The sequence below is a fragment of the Mesoplodon mirus genome (assembly GCF_964341445.2).
Source record: "Mesoplodon mirus genome assembly, chromosome: 12".
NCBI lineage: Eukaryota > Metazoa > Chordata > Mammalia > Artiodactyla > Ziphiidae > Mesoplodon > Mesoplodon mirus.
In genome coordinates, this window is record NC_138988.1 from 27,293,176 (window position 1) to 27,315,467 (window position 22,292).

The 22,292-nt window shown below is 39.9% G+C and overlaps 1 protein-coding gene across 11 annotated transcripts in view; it reads left to right on the forward strand.

Annotated features, from left to right (window-relative positions):
* The window catches only part of CADPS (calcium dependent secretion activator), a 485,320-nt gene that overhangs the window by 378,386 nt on the left and 84,642 nt on the right, over nt 1-22,292 (forward strand). For 4 of the 11 annotated variants that reach the window (XM_082638328.1, XM_082638325.1, XM_082638327.1 and 1 more), the window contains 5 exons: nt 5,529-5,635; nt 10,917-10,937; nt 12,155-12,311; nt 13,148-13,289; nt 21,551-21,697. In XM_082638328.1, the coding sequence (XP_082494454.1) occupies nt 5,529-5,635; nt 10,917-10,937; nt 12,155-12,311; nt 13,148-13,289; nt 21,551-21,697 (574 nt within the window). Of the gene's footprint in view, nt 1-5,528; nt 5,636-6,641; nt 6,651-10,916; nt 10,938-12,154; nt 12,312-13,147; nt 13,290-21,550; nt 21,698-22,292 lie in introns of all 11 variants that reach the window. The other 7 variants (XM_082638329.1, XM_082638322.1, XM_082638323.1 and 4 more) reach the window with 4 other exon arrangements.

The following is a 22,292-nucleotide window of genomic DNA, read 5'->3' on the forward strand; positions in this document are numbered from 1 at the left end:
CTCTAGCTTTTATCCACCCCTACCCCCAAATCCTAGTGAATTGCTCCAGGCTAGTTATTTTTAGTAATAGTGTAATACAAACACTGGCATCTTCAGCAACACATAAATAGGTTGGGACTTGGTTGTAAGTGGGCTTTCCATCAACCATATCCATCTTTCATATGATATTTCAGGGACTGGCAATTCATTTGCTGGAACAGAGACGGTCAGGTTATTTAAGGGCTAATTGGAGAGTCTCTCACTCCTGGATGCCTCTCTTCCTTGGCTTAGCTGAGGCTGCAGAGGAATTCTCTTTTTATTTTTCTGCAGTCACATTTAACTCCCTCTCTGGAAGCCAAGCAGATTTAATTGTGTAAACATGAGCAATGGTAATTGGGTAAATGAAGTTGGAAACCAAGGTATGATGTTTTTGTTTTGCTCTGTGAGGGGAAAAAAATAGGGAGCTTGTTTTTCTATGGTGGCAAACCTCACTGTCAGAATTCTGGACAGACAGTTGGCAGGAGGGAATCCCTTTACGAATTTTCATCAAGACCCATTGAGCTGAAATATGTATCTGCTGCCTCGCCGGTTATGGTTCAGCCTGGGGACATGTCATTGTTTTATAAAGCACCATATCAAGTGGTTCACACAGGTTCTGTTATCTGGGAAGAATAAATGAGGAGTTTCCCTAAGAATTGCACACTCAAGTAATACACATTCAAAGAGCCAGAAGAAGGTGTTACCAGAGATGCACCCAACTTTCCGCCCAGCTATAGGTGGAAACCAGATTTTAACAAAACATAAAATATGGAGTACCTTTTTATAAAGAAGAGATTAGTAGTTGCCTTCCTTTATATAGCTGTCCTTTAATTTTTTTTTTAAATTCTATTCACATGCAGTCATTTCCAAACAAAAGATTTAAGTAAGAGGAGAATAGTGAATAGATTTTTCTTTTTTTGTTGTTTTTTTTTTTTGGTCTTTCCTTTCAAACATTGAGGTGATCCCACAAGAAAAGAATGACATGAACTTTTGCTTTTAAGAGATGGTTTTTCCAGAATATTATATTTATCCTTATTTCTCATATTTTTTTAAATTAATGGTGCTAGAATTGCATTTCCTGTAAGCCTGCAGTAAAATTCATTTTTCCAGTTGAAAAATTCAAGCAAACCAAGAAGCAAACTTGGCAATCACCATACAGATTGCTTTATAAACGAGAACCATTAGAAAGGACCAGGTCTGAGGTTAATGAGACACTCATTAAAGAGAGAGAATTGCAGAAGCTGATAGTGCTCTGTGCCTGTGTTGAAGGAGAGACTATTGTTATAGGATGTTTGCTGTGCTGATATTGTAAACCACATGACAGATGGGTCAAGTGCTGATTACCGTATTCTAACATTTGGAATAGCAAGTAACATATTTGATAAGCTGGCAAGTTTTTATATATGATTCAACCCACAATATAAAAGTCATGAGAATTCCAAGTTGAAAATAATTAAATGAGCTGGAAACAATCAGATACCACACATTTTTTCCCCCAAAATGACAGATTTTGACATGTTGAAATTCCACAAAGGGAGCAAGAATATTCCCTAGCTCACTCGAACTAATAACGGCTCTTCATCTGCTTTTGCAAAGCAATTAATTCCTGCCTTCTCACAATGTAGGAGATAACAATGAACGTTTGTAGGCACCTGAAGCTTTACAGAGATCCATCCCATGTACTGTTTTATTTGTTCTTATCAACAACCCTGCAAGGTACACAAAAAAGATGTTAATAATCTCAATTTATAGAGGAGGAAGCTGAAGCACAGAGAGGCTTAAGTAGAAGGTACAAGGTTACATAGGAAGTGAAGTCACATCTTGGGGACAAGAAGCCAGATCCTCCAATTATGTCAACATCGAGGGCTGTTTCTGGTCACCTGGAAGGAGGAAGCAGCTATTAACATATAGGTGTTCTTTATTGTACAAAAAGTCTATCTTCTTTCGGTCAATGATGCCGCCACCATCATTCATGTGTATCCATCTGGATGAAGGCATCCAGGATTTGCATTCTGCTTCTGAGTGTCTCAGTACGGTGGTGCTGAGGGTGCTGGTAAGAGTCCCGTCCCTCGTCAAACAGTGTCACACTTCTGTAACGTTGCAGTCACGCCAAGGAAGCAGCAGCTCTCCATTCGTGTTTGATCGTTTTTGCTTGTTTGTTTGTTCTTCTCAGAGTTTGTCATCTTAATTGTCATCCTTCGTGACAGTCACTTTGTCTCTTTACTTTTTTACCATCTCTCTTCACCTACCCGAGCAACTCCCCCTCCTCCTGGGCCTCCTCCACCCACCCAAATGCAGACCAGCATGTTATATCAGAGGCTCAAAGGCATGCCTAGGCCAAAATCAAGTACTGTAAACTTCTAACTTTCCTTTATTCGACAGCTTTCTAGTTTAGTTTGCTTTTTTAGTTCATTCCTCTGGAAATTTTGTTTAGCATACTAACCTGAGGCCCAGACTCTCGAGTTTGACACTGTAGGTTTTGAGAGACTCGAAAAGAGAGCATTTATTTCCCAATGTCCACATTTTTTTTTTTTTGTCTAGCTCTGTCTGACATATGCAACATTTTCAAACCTCAATGTCAGCACAAAATAACATTGTTGCATAACATTTTGCATGACGATTTTTTTTTATGTTATGAGCTTCAATTCTGTTGTATGAAATGTTTACCAAGAATATTGTATTTTTACTTCCCCTTCGTCAGTGCTCCAGCTAGTACAAGATTGGGTGATAGGAATATTGCAGTACATTTCCAGATATTGCAGACAGCAGATGTGACCAAAAAAAATCGTTTCTAAGCACAAATTTCTCCTTGACCTCTGTTGCAGGGGAGGGAGGAGTGACTAGAGGATTTTGCACAATATTTTCTTTAAAGACAACATCTTAAAGAAGTTGGTTTTTGTACCATTTTTACTAGCTAGTGAGTTAGCAATGCAGGTGAAGAGGAAATTACAGTTGTGTTGCAATAAAGTAGCTTGATCTGCAGATAATGGAATTGCAGCTAATTAATAATAAATGAAAGTCTGGCTACATGGGTTCACTGGAAGATCAAGCGTTCTAGGTTCAAGGATACTTAACCTGCTGACTGTAAATGGTTGCATGTTAAAGCAAAATGGCAAAAGGTTTTATTAAACATACTGTCTGTATATATACATCAGGCATACACATATCTGCGTGCATGTGTACACACTCACAGAAAGACTGCGTGCGCATGTACACTTTATGTGTATCTATTGATATATATGGTAGTCAATCTAAGAGCACTGCGTATTAAAACAAATCTTCAGGTGATCCTAGTTTATGCATCTTGGATTTCTCCAAACACAAAAATCATTCACAGCTTCTAAATAAAAGTACATAAAAATATTGATGTGATTTCCATTTCTACATCATATGTCATGGACAGATAGAATTCCCCTAGATTTGGTGAGTGTTCCACCTGAAAGGACAATGTTCTCTATTTTGAAAGTAAGAGATTTCAAAGATGTGCCCCAAGTGGGATTTTCTGCAGATTTGTATTAACATGCAGGCTTGTCTGCTTCCTAGAAGATGTATGTAAGTGTGTGATGTGTGTATGTGGGTGTATGTGTCAAATGGGTAATAAGCATAGGATGAGGAATTTGCAAATTGATGTGTAAATGTGAATATCAACTAACAAAAAAAAAGTAGCCTTTGCATATTTACTATCAAAATGCAAATACCTCACTCTACACATATTACCCCAACATATATACACAGTATGTTTGTAGAAATGCCTGAAAGTCTACTAACAGAATTATGATAGTCCACTTATGAAATTATAAACAGACCAGGTGCCCCCAAAGCACAATAATCAATCTTGTCACTCATTCTTTCTCCAAATATTTATTGCTCCGGACCAGGCAATGAGCTGTCAGCCCTTAAACTCTGCACATTTCCTTACTCTGAGTGTTGGAGGTTCTCTGCCTAATCTGCATATTTATTTCCCCACAGCTTCCACCTTCATGTCCTAACCTTATATGCAGCCACATTTCCAGCTGAGCCTGGCAGAAACAATGGAGCATTCCATTGGCCTGAGTCCACAAAGCCCAGTGTCACACCAGTCATCAGGCTCTGTTGGAGAGAAACTTTCAACACCTCAATAACCTTACTCTTAGGTCCATCACTCTTAGGTCCCATTGGCTGGACCACTCCATTTGCACAGTGTTTCACAGAAGTTTTCTTTTTCGTTGCTAAATCGTAGATTACTAATCATCTGACATGTTCATCGCCTCTTTAACAAATGCACAAGGAAAAAATTATGAGGAGCTGCTTGTTTGTTTTTTTAATTAACAATCCCTACGATTTTGTTTCCCACTCCACACCACGCAAAACCAAACCAGCAACAACAAACCAACCCTTCCTGTGAAGTATTGAGTAACCTTCTTTAGCCAGAAAAATCCTGAAGCCAAAACACACCTGCTTCAGATAAAGAGATTAAAAGAAGTTTCAGCAGTCCTTTTGTGCACATATATATCCTCCTTGTGGAATCGTGCTCAAGGATCCTTATTGCCGTTACACCCATGGGCTCTAAATGACTCAGGCATCAAGGTTTGAAGGGGTCTGAGCATGAACTACAAGCTCCCCTGTGAGTTTAGACTGGTTGAATTCAAGCCATTTCATTGGCTAAGAAAACCTTTATGTTTCAAATATTACTCTTTTCCCCCACAGGAAAAAAAAATGTAATTTTTGGTAACATAATAACATTGGCAAACATTCATGAATTTAGCTCTATAAAGGATACAACAGAAATCAGGGTTCAGTTTGTTCTTGAGTGTGATCAAAGCCCTTTCAACACAGTAGAAACTAAAAGAAAAAGATGGAGTACATTGTTGCCACCTAACTGATAAAATTTCAGTTGTACCAACCAGTGGTTCAAACCACTTCATCCAATAATCTACACCCAACACTCTTTTAAAAATTCTATCCTGCCTTCTACCTAATGGCCCAAGAAAGTCCGTTAATTCTCAATCTCCTCCCTGGACAATTTAAAACAGCTAGACCTTTGAATCTGCTTTTTTCCGATACCTGTTAAACGTGCAGACCTAGAGTGAAAAACAATGCTGTAGTATCAACTGTTAAGGGACAAACGTGGCAGCAATTAAGACTAAGCTTCTGTTACACCTTCTCACCTCAGGAAGCATGAGCACTGTCTAGAGAGGGATATAAGATAGTCCATTTATGCTGTCTTTAAAGAACATGTGTACAAAATGTCGCCAAATTTGAAATGGGCTGTCATAGTCTTAATATAGCTTAATAAGCAAATTGGAAGCTGGAGCACTGCTTTTTCTTAATATGTATTATAATAATGATGGTGATAATGATAATAAAATGGCTTTATGGTTTGCTCACTACTGATTATGTGGCACTTTACATTTGCATGAAACTTTCAAAACAATCGGTAACTCTTTGAAATTTCTTATCCACTAGTTCTAATGGCCACAAAACTAGCCTGCCGCTTTCGCTGAATTTTAACACAAATTCTTGTACTACAGAAAATGTAGGCCGGTTAATCACTCCTGCCAAAAAGCTGGAAGACACAATACGTCTTGCTGAACTAGTCATTGAAGTTCTTCAGCAAAACGAGGAACACCATGCAGAGGTAAGCGGGCATCATGGGCAAAGCCTCTTGTTCCTTAGATGATGTTGCAGAACTGATTCTACCAGCAACTTTGTAAATAAGATGCCTTAACACCCATTTCTTTTAACTGGCCTTGTAAAGAGAATGAAAGTGACAGTTTTGCAGGAGGAGTCTTTGGAGGTTGTTTAAAGCAACTGAAAAGTGGTTGCGTGATACACGTTTCATCTTGAGTTTTCAGATGTTTCTAGCAACAAGCCAAAGAGGTGAGTATATCTTCAAGATAATTATCAAGCAGCACATGGTTATTGCCAGGAACACAGGAAATACTTTTTGGTCTTTTGTGGTTGTTTCTGTTGCTACCACTGTTGTTTCGATTTATTTTATTTGGTGTGTGGATCGAGAACCGTCTTTTTGAATTTATCTCCGTAACTTAGTCCACTCACCCTAGAGTCTTCATTTATTCATCTCAGATGACCTGGGTTGCTAAAGGCAGTGACAGAAACAAATTATTCTGTGTTGTTCAACTTGTCGATTCTCCAACATACATCTAAATAAATACAGCTTACTTTTTTTTTTTTTTACAAACCACTGTCAAAATGATTATTTTGATAATATTTATAAACTGAGGGATTTCAAGGCTAACTAAATCCCAAACCTGTAAGGACTTAAACAACCCAACCCTTCCAAGAAAAGCTTCCAAGATTTCATTATGATCAAACTGTTATATCACTGCTTGTTTCAAAACTGAGATTTAAAATCATCTCTCTTAAAACAGCCTTTTTGAAAACTGTACTCATGCTCACTCTTCCCCTCCAAGCACATCTACAGCAAAGGGGGAGAAAAAGGGGGCATCAATAAAAGTAATGTCAGAAGCACCTAAAATGATCATTCCCATGACTAAATGAAAATCGACAGCATAGTTAAATAATATATAATACACCATAAAGCCAGTCATCCCAACTAATGCCTGATTGCATATTTAAATTTCCTCCCTGTTTTTCCATTCAATCTTGGCTGATCGTGGCAGGGGAAAGAGGTATGTGACCAAAACGAATGAGTCAGCCAGCTGCTGTCATAGTCTGTGCATGCCCTTCCAGTACCATGTCTTCTAATGGGACTTTCCCCAGTGCCCCTGCTTCCTAACACCGACCCAAGGAATGTAATGGCAATTGCCAGTGGACTGCTTGTGCAATGGGTGGCCCTCCACGGCAGGGTAGATGTGGGAGATTACCTTGTGCGTGCATGAAGCAATTGATACACTTAAAAACCACTGAAGTTCCATCCCAACACACACCTCCTACCTGCCTTGATTCTGTCCCCTTAGCCTGTCGTAGTACCTATGTCCGTCTGTACTTAACCTTTACGTCAGCAGATGAGTACCGAGCGTAGTCACCAGTGGTAGCTAGCCAGAGTGACACTAATCTTCCTCTACAGCTGTCTGTATGTGAACCATATATACAGTATTTATATAGAGAGAGAGTGCCAGAGAATCGTGATTTCCCCCCAAACCCTCTCTGGAATGGGGTGGAGACCCCTTGAGGCAGGTACAACTAACTCCTTCAGCACCCAGCAAATGCACAGCCGAGAGTGAGAAGAGGGGCTAAATCAACACACTAAACGTAAAAACTTAGGACTCACCTTCAGACATAAAATTAAGCTGGGCTAGAATGTTTTTCTGTTCTATCCTGTGCAACGTGCTTTTCAGATTAGGGGCATCTGGGGTTCAAGTGATGGTAAGTGTGTTCTTTCCGGGTGTCCACAAAATCATCTCCAGAGGCCTAGAGGGGTCTGGCCATTCCTCCCCTGCTGTGGGTATTGAGGCTTTTCCCAAGATGTCAGACCAAATTATCGAAGACATGGATACAAAGAAGATGGTTTTCCTCACTTACAGTTGTTCTTTAAGTGAATGATAGAAGAAGAACATGGACATATATGTTTGATTCAATCAAGTGATTTTCTGAGGCTGCTGCAGTCTGAGAAAGGAGGATATTTTCCCACATTACTCACAAGGGGTACCAAAGAAAAGTTGATAATCCAAAGAAGACATTTTGTTTTTCACTTTTCCAGAAAGCCCTTTTTCACTATGTGCTAATCACCATCTTAAACTGCCCTCATAACCATCATCACAAAAATATTTTAATCTTACATATTCAAAAGCCATTCATAAATAGAGTAGAAATCAATTCAATTCTTTTCTTGTTTATTAACTTTAGAAGTTAGGAATGTCCTATATGGGAAAAGAATCTGAAAAAGAATAGAAATAAGTATATGTATAACTGTAAAAGAAGAAGTTAGAATGAAAACTTCAGCATACTTTAGAATTTGGAGACCCAGTTTGCTTTTAGATCAATGTACAGGATTATTTCCTGAATTCGTCATTTCACCCAGTCACAAAACCTCATTACTCAATCAATCAAAAACTACTTGTCTGCTAAGCACTGAGGCAGCTACCTCAGTGCTCTTTTGATGGACAAGGAGGCATCAGGCAGTCTTGACCTTCAGGTGATAGTATGCAGAGTGGCCAGGAGTTCAGGCTCTGAGGTTGAGTTTGAAGTCCAGCTTTGCTGCTTTCTTGCTTTGTGATCTCAGCCTAGTTACTTAACCTCTCTTATGCTGTAAATTGGAGATAGTCATAGAATGGACCTCAGATAATCATTGGGATGGAAGGCCAATAGTAATGCGTCTAGTATTATGCCTGACACAGAGTAAGCACTCCACAAAGCTTGGCTATTGTATTATTAGGAATACGTCACTAAGGAAGCAAAATATATGCATATGTAATCATAAAAAGGACAAAACCTATGTGGAATGTACCAAATGAATGACACAGACAGAATATGCTGGAAGGAGGCGGGGTTTGAACGATAGAGTGGGCCAGAAAGCCATCACCACCTATTCTCAATGCTCACGTACAGATTTCAACCACCTCAGAAGCTTTTAAAAATTGCTGATGCCCAGGTCTCACCCCAGCTCAATTAATTGGAATCTCATAGGGAGGGGCCGAGTACTGGTAATTTTTTAAACTGCCCAGTTGATTTCATGGTAAAGCCTGGTCAAGAGCCTCTGGGCTGTAAACAAGGAAGTAGAATTTGCCCTGGCACGCTGAGGATGAGGTTTTGCTGCCAAAAGGATGAAAGATGAAATTTTTTTTCTACTGGCCAGTACTCACTGCCATCTTCTCTGGCTGCTCGATAAACTCTAGAAAATCACTAAATCCTCAGCATGGATCTTGGCTGTGTGGTCATGCTGTTTGGTGACACCACCACACAAATAAAAGTGATAAGTAGAATTGCCTCCCCCCCAAAAAATCAATAAACCTTAAAACTATTTTGAATTCCAATATAAAGTAATTGACTGTTTCAGGAGAAAAAAAATCCCCCCCAGGTAAGACTATGTCATGTATACACACGTGCAGTACGGTAGAAGTTGTCACTCGTATCTCTAAATGACAGCCTAATTCTGCTCTCAGAGCCTAAATTATGTGCGCACACACCTGCACACATGCAGGAACTACGCCTTCATGCACTGTTGCTTCACTTGCCCAATCTCTCTCTCTCTCTGTGTATACGTATGTGTATGTATATATGTATTGTGGTACACAGAGGGGTACATATATACATGTAGTTTGTGTACAAAATATAGAGTGTGTTCAGTGTGGCTGACTATACTCCTAAAGCATACATCTTTGCCTTTTCATAATGAAAAGCACTGGGTAAGTATATAGAAGCCAAAGTACAACTCCTTCTTGTCTTTGGAAAAGATTTCTGAAGACTTTAGACACCCACAGACATTGAGTTAGCTCATGTACAAAAATAGCATTCACCTGTATGAGCAAGTATAAGATAAATAAATATAATTGTTGTTGTTTTATTTTAAACCTTTGCCTTGCCCACCCTAGATACACAGACTCTGTTCGTTTGATGAAAATTATGATACGGCTTTTTGGTGATTACTGCCCTTGCCTGAATCTTTTTCTCGTTCTCAGCGAGTCAGGTTTGATTATGAGGTTCTGAAAGAAATACCTTGGGTGTAGAAAAATAAATTTGGACTTCACTTCTCTGACAACGCCCCCTATTTAAATTCTCTTCCTTCACTAGAATCCTATGTTCCTCTGCCAGACTTCCATGGTGATAATTCATATCACAGTAGTCATTGTTCTTTGTAGGGCTACCTATTTATATGATTATTAATGTGACAACTGTAGATAACTTCTCAATACATTATCAGATTCTAACAAGGGACTAAATTTTCTGTAGATAGTAGACATAGGTGCTTCTTATGGCCTCTGGTTTGCAGCTTTTCAATAAAGCTGGTAAGAACCAGGTATGAGGTTAGGCTGAGAAATTTTTAATTACAGGCATTTAGGATTTGTTTTTTGTTTTGTCTCATTTTTTGGTTTGTTTTTTTTTTCTTGTCATCCTAGAGCAAAATTGTGTCTGGGAAGGCAATTCAGTCTCTCTAGTAACTATTTTCTTGGACTCACCCTGAAGATGCAAAGTGAAATAAATAACTAAAGAATAAGTACCAGCCAATATTTGGTGTGCCTTTGTGAGTTTTACAAATATCCTGCATCAGGGATGATGAGAGTCAGCCCTCCACATAGGGTTGGGTGGCAGGAGTGGGACTCCAGCAAGTTTCAATATTTAGAAGATCCTTGCCTAGTAAGCAGATGGCTAGGAGAGCTCTGCGGGTGGGGTTGGGGGTTTCTTCCTCTGCTGGATTTAGCCACGTAGTCAGTGGAACAAGCCCCAAAACCCAGGGCTCCCATCCCCAGGTGATAAAACTACAATAAAACCTCATCGATTCAGACCCAACTACTCTTAATTTGTGACAATTCAATTGTAGATGTGGCTCTTTTAATTTCTCCTAAGTAAAATATTTGACATGGTCTCAACTTTCTCTAGAAATTCTAAAGGCTCGTCTTCCAAGTTTCACCCCAGGATCTATAAAATTAAAGCTTCCCTCTCTTTGACTTCAATTTATAGGTCAATTTATCTACAGTTATTAGAAGTTTTTTTTTTTAAAAAAGTACTTCTACATTTATGATACATTTATATGATAATCAGTACCTTTTACTTGGGTGCCCTGGTACAGACTGCATACAGAAAGCAGCAAAAGGATAGTTCTCTTTTAGAAAGCCCAGTAATTTAGGATTTTTTGCTGAATCTCTCCTCTCCCATTACTGTGAATCAGTGAGGTTTTACTGTCAATTGTAATGGAAACAGCAGGTGTCTATTTCCAGCCAAGCTGACCTTGCAGAATGGTCCATGACTTGATTTTTTCCATTTAATTTGCAAACCAGCCACATGTTGATAAAGGAGAAGTAAGTAAAATGAAATCTCATGAAAGAAAAGAGGTGGACCCCTATTCTGCCTCCTTGTGGCTGTTAGAATATCCCCAAATAACTAATAGATCACAGAAGAGCTTGGCCATTGAACAAACTCTTTCATTTATGGAATTATTTCCATAATCATCTTTCATGTTTCCAAATGCCTTCTCATCTTTTTTTTGGTGAATGCTCCGGAAAGTGTTTCCCATGTAAATAAATACTTTACAGCACTGGGTGGGGAGGTGGGGGAATAGAAGGGGCTGGCAATTTGTTTTTGTTTTTCTGCTCTCTTTGAAATCAGCAAAAGAAAAAAAGATTGTGGGGGGGCCTCTGACACTGCCACTCATTCTGCATGCCCCCTGCCAGAAATGATTAGTCAACATGCATGCATGCCTTTGAATTGCATTCACATCTGGCCCATCTGATGTGAATGTCACCTCTGAGACCCTGCACAATGATTTCCAAGGACCCATGTGCATGAAAGTGAGTTACTTCACTGATATTTTTGGTTTTCAATGTACATACATGTCCAGCCCTCAGAAAAGTAAGTTCTACTCTTACTGAGTGTCTCCTAGCTTAAAGCCTGATTTTTCCTACGGACAGGATGCAAAACCGGAGGCTCCCTGCTTAAAGAGATTTCGACTCAAAAGTTTTGTGACAATTGCAACAATGGTTTCCTTCGCCTTGGTATGAAATAGGAGTAACATTTCCAATGTGTAGGGAAACACGAGTTGCTGAGCTTGTATGAGACCACAGACAATTAAGCCCCAGATGCGTAGATATAAGTAAATGATAATTGCCTATTTTCAAGTTAGACCAGCAGAAAACCCATAAACACAGTGAAGAAACTCCCAAATTCTAATATTTTAGAGCAAGAACTAGCCAACAAGAGTGATAAAGAGCATGACTCAAAACGTACTGAGTTATTGTAAATTGAACAGAAGTTCCACACCTGTCACTTCTACAGCTACATCCTCTGACCGGTAGGTCAGAGTAAAGACTTTCTAAGGCAGGCTTGGAATCATGAAGAGCATTGCCTTGGGACACATAGAGGCCCAACTCTATCCAAAAAAGCTGTTCTCTTTACAATAAAGTTACCAAACCCTGCTGGATGCACAATGAATCTTGAACAGCCAGGCCTTAACTTCACATCTTAGGTCGGAGACAAGCTCACCGCCTCTTTTCTGTTGTTTCTCTGCCACATTTCAAAGGCCTTTGCGTGGTGGTCGGACTTGATGGTGGAACACGCCGAGACGTTCCTGTCACTCTTTGCAGTGGACATGGATGCAGCGCTAGAGGTGCAGCCCCCAGACACATGGGACAGTTTTCCACTGTTCCAGCTGCTGAATGATTTCCTCCGGACCGATTGTATGTATCATCTTTGACTGTCTGACTTCCCTAAGTAGTGTGCAGTTAACAGATTCCTGAAACATCTTTATCCCAGGCAGACTACAGGTTGGACACAGCTCTTCATAGTTTTATGATTACTTTAAAAAAAAAAAGAAAAAAGAAAAAAACCTTACAGCTGATGAAATTCCCTTTCTTCCAACAAGCGTCCTGTTGCAGGGAAGCCCTCTGTTGACTAGGCAGAAGAACCGAAGAGCAGTGAGAAAGTGGTGCCCGTGCCTGTGGGTTTTATTTGCTCTTGAACAAGCTAAATTGACCTCTACACATTTTGAATTTTTATCAAAAGATGCTTCCTAGATGAAAGACAATTTCTTGCTAAGTAACACCCCAAGCATTTCCAAGTATCTTACAGCAACACATAGCTATAAAATAGACCTTCCTCCCCAGGGAGAGTGATGACAGAAGAGAGGGGTACAGAATGTTCTTTCTTCCTGGTAACGTACGGGGAAGAAAGGGAACAGGTGCAAAGAAAACCTAAAAAAAAAAAGGAAAAAGTATCAATTGTTGCTTTTGTTGTTCTTTAAGGGGGCATTATTATTTTCCCTTTTTAGAAGTGACAAATGGGTAAAAGGTTTTTAAATTCCATTTTCCTTCCACACAGATTGAAGCATGACGCCGCTCATGTACTTTTTTCTTTTCTTCTTCTTCTCCTCTTCCTCTTCCTCCTCCTTCTTCCTTCTGGCTTTTTTTTTTTAGAAGCGGTACATTTAATGTAGAAGACAGTCCTCTCTATGTGTACGTTGCATGCTGATGGAGCAACTGTGGATTCTTACCGAGCTTTTGCTTATCTGTTCTAGATAATTTGTGCAATGGAAAATTTCACAAACACCTGCAAGACCTGTTTGCCCCACTTGTGGTTAGATATGTGGATTTGATGGAGTCCTCAATTGCACAATCCATTCACAGGGGCTTTGAGCGGGAGTCATGGGAACCAGTCAAGTAAGGAAACCTCTTTTGATACCATCGGAGTTTGGGTGCAAATGGCTGCAGAGTCATACAGAAATGGATTAATGGTGTCTTATGGTTTTCGTTGTTCACATGGATAGACAGCAAACACCATACTCCCAGCTATGATGCTCATAGCCTCTTTGTCCAAGGAGGGGAGGGGGGAAGAGATGGGGAAGTGTTTTATGAAATGGAATCTTTGGTTTATTGCACAAGATAAATAAGCAATACAGGATATAAGCCTGGCTGTGATATTTGTACTGTGTATCTTACTCCAGTGGTTTTATCCCTAGGTATTGATGTTTCCCAAAGTGTGTTCCATAGGGGTCTAGGCAAGGGGTCAGCAAACTTTTTCTGTAAAAGGCCAGATAGTAAATATTTAGACTTTTCAAGCCACATGGTCTCTGTCAAGTCTCAACTCTACCGTGTAGCACAAAAGCCGCAATAGACGATAGGTAAATGAACAAGCGTGGCTGTGTTCCCCTAAAACTTTATTTACAAAAACAGGAAGCTGGCCTGTGGGCCAGAGTTTGTCATTTCCTGGTCTAGGCTTTTGAGACTCTCCTCAAGAAAAGGACTCTGTGGCCAGATATATTTAGGAAGCTCTACGTATCCACTCGTCTACCCCACGCCCTTGTCTCCTGGAGAGCCTCAAAGTACACCAGCATATTTCAAAACTCGAAGAATATAGTCATACAGAAGCTTGTTTGACTGTGCTTAATCCAGAGTTTCCTAAATGTATTTGACCACACTACTTTTTTTTTTTTTAATGGGATATCTATCCTGTAGGACCAATTACAGGAAATCCTATAGGTTGTGAATTTGGCAATTTCCATAATTGCTTGGCAAATAGGTCCTATCTGAAATGTGTGGCAGATTTGGTGCCACCTCCATTCCCCAGCAAGGAGGAGGGCTGTCACTCAAGGCTGCCAGAGGGTCAGTCTCAGACTCCCCTTTCTGGAGAAGTGGAGAACTCCTAGGCGGAGAGAATTTTCTGGTATGGTTTGAAAATCTCCAATAAAGCCTGATAGTAGCTTTGCTCTGTTAGATTCCCTTTTTCCTGGAGGAAAGGCATTTTGTTCTTTCTGGTTCTTTACATCTGTGGAATGTGGCAACCAGCGTGGAGCAAAGGGGGGTATGCACAGCACACTGCCAGGCACTTCCAGAACAAATATTCAAAAGACTTTTCTCAATTTGGAAGCCTTAACTTGTGCCCTGTCTTTAAGCAGTTTTCTGAATTGAGACCCTCCTTCTAATATTACACTGAATAAAATTCTGTCTCATAAAGAAATCAAAGCAAAATAGCTTTTTCAGTCCATCCCCCTTTCCACATCTGAGCCACAAGAGAAGTTTCTTGACTTGCCCTACTGAGCAGGTTAATAGGCAGTAGCTCTTCATTTGTAAGTACCGAGATATCTAAATTTTAGCTTGTAATTCTCAGGTTTATAACAGTCTCTTAATATAGCCCTGCTGACTTTCAGCTCATGAGAATAGAACCGGGACCCTTGATGATAAAGCATGAATGAGTGATTGTATTTTTTTTAAATGCTCACTCGAATCAAGGCAGTTGTCCTGTGCAGAACAGCTGTGAAAAAGGAAAAGGTTAAAATGAGTAATATTCACATTTTGCAAGTAGCAGTGGTCTTGAAGTAGCATTTACTTACTTGGGTTTAAATGTGGAGGCTACTACCCCCAACACACGCAGGAGGAAATGATGGGTATCCTTCCCTGTTTCTTAAGGAGCCCTAGAGGTAGGGACCTTGTTCTCCAGTTTCTAGCCAGAAGGCAAGGGCTTAAACCCCTCTAACTGTCTTCTCATCTGTAAAACTAATTTTTAAAAACGGCTCTACTCAGTGTCTGAGAATTGTCATGAAGCTCTGTGATAATGTCACTGAAGTCATTTTATAACCTGTTAAATTCTTTAGAAACCAAGCTAATGACTGCTGTGCCTTCTGAACCATAACGTATACTTGATCAGTCAGAAGTAAAGGTAGACTTGAAATCATTTTCACAATTGGAAGTCTTAGTCTGGGAATGTTTTCTCAGGGTTTTTTTAAGGGGTGAAAAGAAAATAAAGTGTGAACTCTCGGATCAGTAATTTAAAGATCAGAAAATTATCAAAGGATTGATCATTTGTGACTAACAACCTGAGAATATTTTATAGGGATGTGTTTTGTTTCTTAAGTAGCTTTTGGCTGTCCAAAACTGTACTGTAGGCTCGTGAATATGACTGTGGTTTGTTTAATTCATACTAAGGAGTACATGCTTTTCAGAGCAGGTGGAGGTATTGGAAAATGACAAGTAAAACATAAGCTAAATTAAAATTGTTTGAAATCACCTACATTTTGTTAGCTGATTTGAAAACAGAATGTGGATGCCATGGGACAGATTTGCAGAATGGCCAGCACAAAATTAAGGGTATGAAAAAATTGAGAACACACTTATGTGATAGGAAGGAACAAATCTCTCTACTTCTTACTATGCCAAGAGAAAGTATGAGCTTCTATCTGACCACTAGATAGAGGGTTGATAAAGAAGCAGAGGTTCTTTTTTTTTTTTTTTCCAAGTAAAGAATAATCTTTTGGGGATATTTTTCACCAAGTTCACTCAAAAATAAGCTTAGATAAATAGATTGTTTGCTCAATCTTCTGTAATTTTGACACATGATCCCACAGTGTACATACACACGCACACACACGTGCCCCCAACAGCCCTTCTCTCAAACAATTCTTATATTTGAATAGCTGTGTTCTTCTACTTTTCAAAAGTCATGATTATAGGTACCTGATTATAGGTAAAATGACTGAGAAATGCATTGCAAAGCTTACTTCAAGAAAAACTAGTACAGTTGACCCTTGAACAACACTGGTTTGAATGGCACAGGTCCACTTATATGTGGATTTTTTTCAGTAGTAAATAATGACAGTCCTACATGGTCAGAGATTGGTTGAATCCACAGATACAGAACTGAAGATAAGGAGGAACCACAGATACAAGGGATAAATATAAAGTTATATGTGAATTTTTAATTGCGCAGGGGTCAGTGCCCCTAAGCCCTGTGTTGTTCAAGAGTTAACAAAATATTTCAAATGTTAAAGAAAAACAGAACTCTGACAAGGAAATGCTACCAATATATCGAAGTAGCTAAAAGCAGATTTTAAATATTCTTTATTGTTCAGATTTTCTTTTTTCAAAATATGGTCCTATGAAAGAAACTAGAGATATCATCATCATTTCGGTTTGATACAACTGAAGTCATTTGATAGAAAGGGTAAAATGTGAGTCCTTATTGCTTATTTCTCTAGAAGGGTGGCCTTCCATCTCTGAGGAGAGAAAAGGGAAGCTGCATCTCTGTTTCCATTAAGCCAGATCATGATGGTCCTGATTTGAATCTCTAGGCATTGGTGGAAAATGTCATCCCATAGCTTCTAACCACAGCTGAAGATAGCCTCTCGAGGGCAAGCCCAGGCTGGACCCCATGGCCTTCTCTGGGGGTCCATGAGGACACGTCATAGCGCCACCACCCACAGCTGGGCAGTTTGTTCAGAACCCTCCCAGCAGCCCTGAATATGAGGTTTTGGTCCTACCTAACAGACGGACCACACTTCTACCGGCACTTTAGAGTTGGTTTGTTGCTCGTCTAGTCATCCTGACCTTCTATGTGGAAGAAAACTTAGAAAGCATCTAATCCAGAGCTTGCCAAGTCTAGAAACCCCTCTGCACTACTCTTTCCTTGACAGGTTGTCTCTGAGTCTCTACTTAAACACTTCCAGGCACAAGGAATCCACGCTTCACTGTTGCCCATTTCAGGTCAGGATGATTCTGAATTATAGAACTAAACACTGCTTCTTGATATATGTACACTGAAAACCTTGGGTTTCTCATTTCTCAAAGTGCACTTTCTCTCTCTCTGCCTGAGACAGACATGTGAAAAGTATTTTCGAAACAACATCTTTTCCCAGATTGTCAAAGCTGTCAATAGCTTAATGATAATAAAATGTCAGACCAAGGATACCTTAGCAATACGTGGGTGGTCTGGTATGAAATAGACAAGTATTAGACAAGTAGTCAGAATTCTTAACTCTGCCAGTAATTTGCTGAGTGACCTTGGGCAAGTCAGATGACCTTCCTGAGCCTCAGTATCCTCCTTTGTAAAACAGGAACTTTGAATACCCAAGACTTTCCAATACTAACATCCTAGGAAATGTGATTTTCCGTATTCACTTCATAGATGCATTTAATCAGCACTGCCTCCCTAACACCTAGAGCAAGGCCTGGGACAGGTGTTAAATAAATATTTATTGATTAGCTGACATTTATTAAGAAACCCGTACAGGCTGAAAATTGTAAGAGTACCACAGGAAAACTATGGGGAGAAGGAAGCAAAAGATACATTCCCCTGATCGGGGATTTCAATCTGGTTGGGTCTGTGCAACATGCACACAAGAAAAATGACTTCAAATATTTACCAGTGTATAAAGAACATAAGGAAGAGTTATGAGAGCACAGGTAGAAGGGAATGAACCTCCACTGAGGAGTCATAAAGGAAATAGCTTGGAGAGTATTTCAGAAGGGGTAGGGATGTTGGGAAAGAACATGAGCAAAAGTAAAATTGGGGGGAAAGTAGGGTAGGCAGTAGAAACAGTGAATGTTTGGTTTGGGCCAGCATGGATTATAAAGGAGACAAGCTGGAAGGTTGGAGAGATAGTTGGGAGGTTCTAAAATCCCGTGAAGTTTAGAACTTTGTTCACTAGGTCATGCATTCTGAACAGGAGATTTACAGCTCCCAAAGATGGTGGAAATTGGTTCTTGGGGGGACGGGGCAGCAGAGGAGGGTGTGCAACAAAAAAACATCTTCCTCTTGTTGTGTATATGTATAAAGCACAGGTCTATATACAGTACATAAGCAGATATACAGTATATTGGTGGTATTAAAGTTTCATGGGGACGGCAGTTGGGGGATCTGGTGGTGGTAGGACATAAAAGCTTGAGAAACACCCCTCTAAACTCTAGAGGGCTTCCCTGGTGGCGCAGTGGTTGAGAGTCCGCCTGCCGATGCAGGGGACACGGGTTTGTGCCCCGGTCCGGGAAGATCCCACATGCCGCGGAGCGGCTGGGCCCGTGAGCCATGGCTGCTGAGCCTGCGCGTCCGGAGCCTGTGCTCCGCAACGGGAGAGGCCACAGCAGTGAGAGGCCTGCATACCGCAAAAAAAACCCCAAAAAAAACAAACAAAAAAATAAACTCTAGAAAGATATCAAAGAGTGCCCCATACCCCTAAGTAGGGATTAGACCTAAGAGTAAGCCAGGAAAGAGGTTTTAGTGTTCAGAGCACCAAGAGAAGACAAGATGTACCACATGTATTCATGCAACAAAAGTCTCATAAAGTGGAAGGCATTCTGTGTCTTAAATCTAACCCCATCCATAAACCCGAAGCAGAAGACTTGGAGAAAAGACCCAACCATATCCTCTCTGCACAGAGACCCAACATAATTAGAATTAATCTTGGAAGGAATGACTCTGCCATCCGTAGAAATAATGAGACATGCACACATTTGTACCTTTCATCCGTGTGAGAGAGAGAGCAGATGAGAATTTTTTAATCCAGTGCTGCAGGGATGGGTCCTTTGATATGAATGGGAGCGACCCTTTTTCAGCAGTCCCCAGAATGAATGAGTCTAATTTTTAACATGTATCCGTTGTTAGGATTGCAATTTACACTTCTTACACTATCCAGAGATATCCACTTATGATTTTCACAGATAAGCATGCTGGACTTGTTTTTAGGTAGTTGCTAAAGGACCCTCTAAAGTAATAATTTGTTATATCCATCAGCAGTTCCAGGAGTGCTACAGGAAAATTCCCCCTTTTTACATATAATGCTTGGAATTGTCTCTCTGGTTATTAATAAAAGTTATTAATAGCCAAATGAATCATTAATAACATTAGTAATACACTATATTATTTTGCTAAGAGCAGAAATATCAAGCATGTTTCTTCAGCCTTTTAAAAGTAGATCATGATACTATGTCACAGGAAGGAAATGTTTCTATGAGTGCAGTGCAGCCATCCAGCCAAAAGATCATATTTTACAAATACAATATGTTTTGATTAATATAAGTATTTTTTTAAGTTTTCATGTTTAAAACGAAGCTCATTTCTAATTTGTGTGCCCACCAACCGCTAATGTGTTTAAAGTTGCTTTTGCATACATTTGTATGTTATTCATTCCTAGCTACTTTTAATTCACTCAGAATTGATGTTTTAACTTTCCAGGCTGCCATCTCGAAAGATCTCCTAATTCCTTGATCAATATTCAGTGTGTGTATCATTTAATGATCACATTTGCTTATATAGGCTTACACATGTCTCAGTGGAAATCGCCAACGGTTTTGTTCCATAGCAGTGTTTAAGACTGAGAACCACCAGGGACTGAATTCAAAGGCAGATTCCCCAGTTAAACAGAGAAACGTGGAAGGAAAAGTTCCATTTTCCCTTCCACTTAATAGTCAGCTATAGCTAATCTTCTCTTGAGTGTTCCCACGAGAGCACCCTTTCCTCCCAAGTAGAGAAGTGTAATTGGCTTTCCCCAACTGTGAAGTGTAAAGGATGAACCTGTGAGACACCTGTTTCCCTTAAGGAAGAGAATGCCAGGTTGGCAATTTTGCATTCTAGGTTTTTCCATCCACCAGCCGAGGCTATGTTCCCATCATGAAAGGGTAGCTCATTTCTAGAGAGAGACAGGTGTCCAGACTATTTCTAGAGTCCAAAATTTCGGGTGTATCCGGAGACTTGCCCCACCCTGAGCAAGCCCAGAGGCAGCTCCAGCCTTTGCAAGAGCTGTGTTAGTCAAATACAGCTTGCCCGGGGCAGAGCTGCTTTGGCAAAACTTGCTCTTCTGCAAGATCCAAAAAGAAAACCTCAACTTCTTTGCCAAAATGCTGTCAACTCCACTTAAACAGGAAGGCTCCTCTCAGATGCAGAGTTAGGCTGGGCTCCACTGTGCCAGTGACTTTGGCTGGATGGAACACCCTTGAAATGCCACTACAGAATCACGAGGTGCCAGCTGGTTGAGCAGTATATGACACAGTCCCTCCAAAGGGATGTGGCTGATGCTCTCTGAGGTTTTTGTTTTGCTTTATTTTCTCTCTTTACCCATAAAGCCATCCATCTCTCTTTCATCACATCAGTTGATCTTTGTTCAAAAAACAAAACCTGATGCGAGGTCACAATTTTTAACTGTTTATGATTTTTAACTTGCATTTTAACTTTTTACAGAAAATACAAAACTTGATTAATATTCACAAGATGAACACATCCATGTACCAATCCCACAGATCAAGAAACAGAACATCACTGTCACCCCCCAGAAGCCCTTGTCACCCTTTCTCACAGTCTCTATCTCACTTTCAAGGGTAATTACTTGTAACAGAAGGCCACATTTTAAATCCACTTGTGGTCAAAGAATTCACTCTATGAGCTGAAGTTGGGATTCTTTTCCTTTTTTTGAGTGTGAACCTTTCTCCACTTTATTTGGACTTAGTTCGGGAGGGGATGTTTCCATTTTCTTTAAGTGTTCTATAAAATTATGCAAAGCTATTCATTCTTTTTGATACAATTCCTTCATCTTCTCCATCAACTCTGATGCTCCATTGCACATACACCTGTCTTCAGAAGTAGCGGTTGGAAAGAATTCCATTTCTGTCCGTTACCATTATATATATGTTCAATTGGGTAAATTTCCTGCTACACCTCGTATCTACTCTCTGACTTAAGAAATGTGCCTCCATCAAAACTAATTAGTAAATAAAAGAAAAAATGAAAGTGTTCCACCCTTTCTGTTAGCCCCAGCTACTTCACTGCAGCCCTAGCCACAGCAGTGCCAAGAATTCCATGAACTTCAAGTTCTTTGTATGAGACAACGTCTAGACCCTTGTGGCAATGGATTTGGAAACTGAAGGCCCCTCACAAAGGCATTGAAATAATATGATCATTGTATACAGGCGCCCATGAGTGTCCACGCTTTTCAGTCGCTCTGTGGTTAATTTTCTTCCATTAACTTTTATCATTTCTCTCTGAACACTGAGCCACACCACAGCTCCCCATCCGTAAGCTGCTTTCTGAAACGTGTCGCTTAAGTTTTCGTTGTCGTCTTGCTGTGGACTTAGCCAATTTATTTACAATTGTTGTGTGCTTCTGCCACATCTGCATTGTCACTGTGATGGTATTTTTTTCTTTCTGTCTGTTTCTTCCACAGGAGTTTAACCAGTAATCTACCCAATGTGAACCTACCCAATGTGAACCTTCCCAAAGTACCAAATCTACCAGTTAACATCCCTCTAGGCATCCCACAAATGCCTACTTTTTCGGCACCGTCATGGATGGCTGCTATATATGATGCTGAGTGTGTATTCAGTTCACATTAGATCTAATTTAAATTTAAGTGATCTTGGCATGGATATGTATTGTTTATTTCTATACATCCTATATAACAGAGATGGAGATGGATAATTAGACATATTTTGCTGATCATACAGAGACAATATTGTTTATTTCTGGCATGCAGCGTGTTTGTAAGACGTTTGCTATATATACAGCACTAACAATTTGTCTTACGCCCACTGAACGTTTGAGGACTGTGTTTCACTTCCTGAATTCCTTTGCAAAAGGCTTCTTCCCATATATTTTTTTATTTTATTTTTAATGCAGGTGACATGACTTTAGGAGTCAATCATCCAAAAATAGTCCAGGAAACCTCTTTGCTGGGCCAGCCGGTCATTTCTGGCTTGATCCAAATCAAAGAGGAAAGCACACCTACCTAGAAACTGGTTTGGGCTTTTTTTTTCTTTTTTTTTTTCTTAATAAAAAATTCCTATAGACTGTTTAAACCATAAAGCATATTTCTGGTGTCAGCAAATGGCAGGATATAGTAACAGCATGTTCAGGGCTAAATGAAAATTTCTGAATGGATCAAACCTTGGTAACATAAACGTTATGTA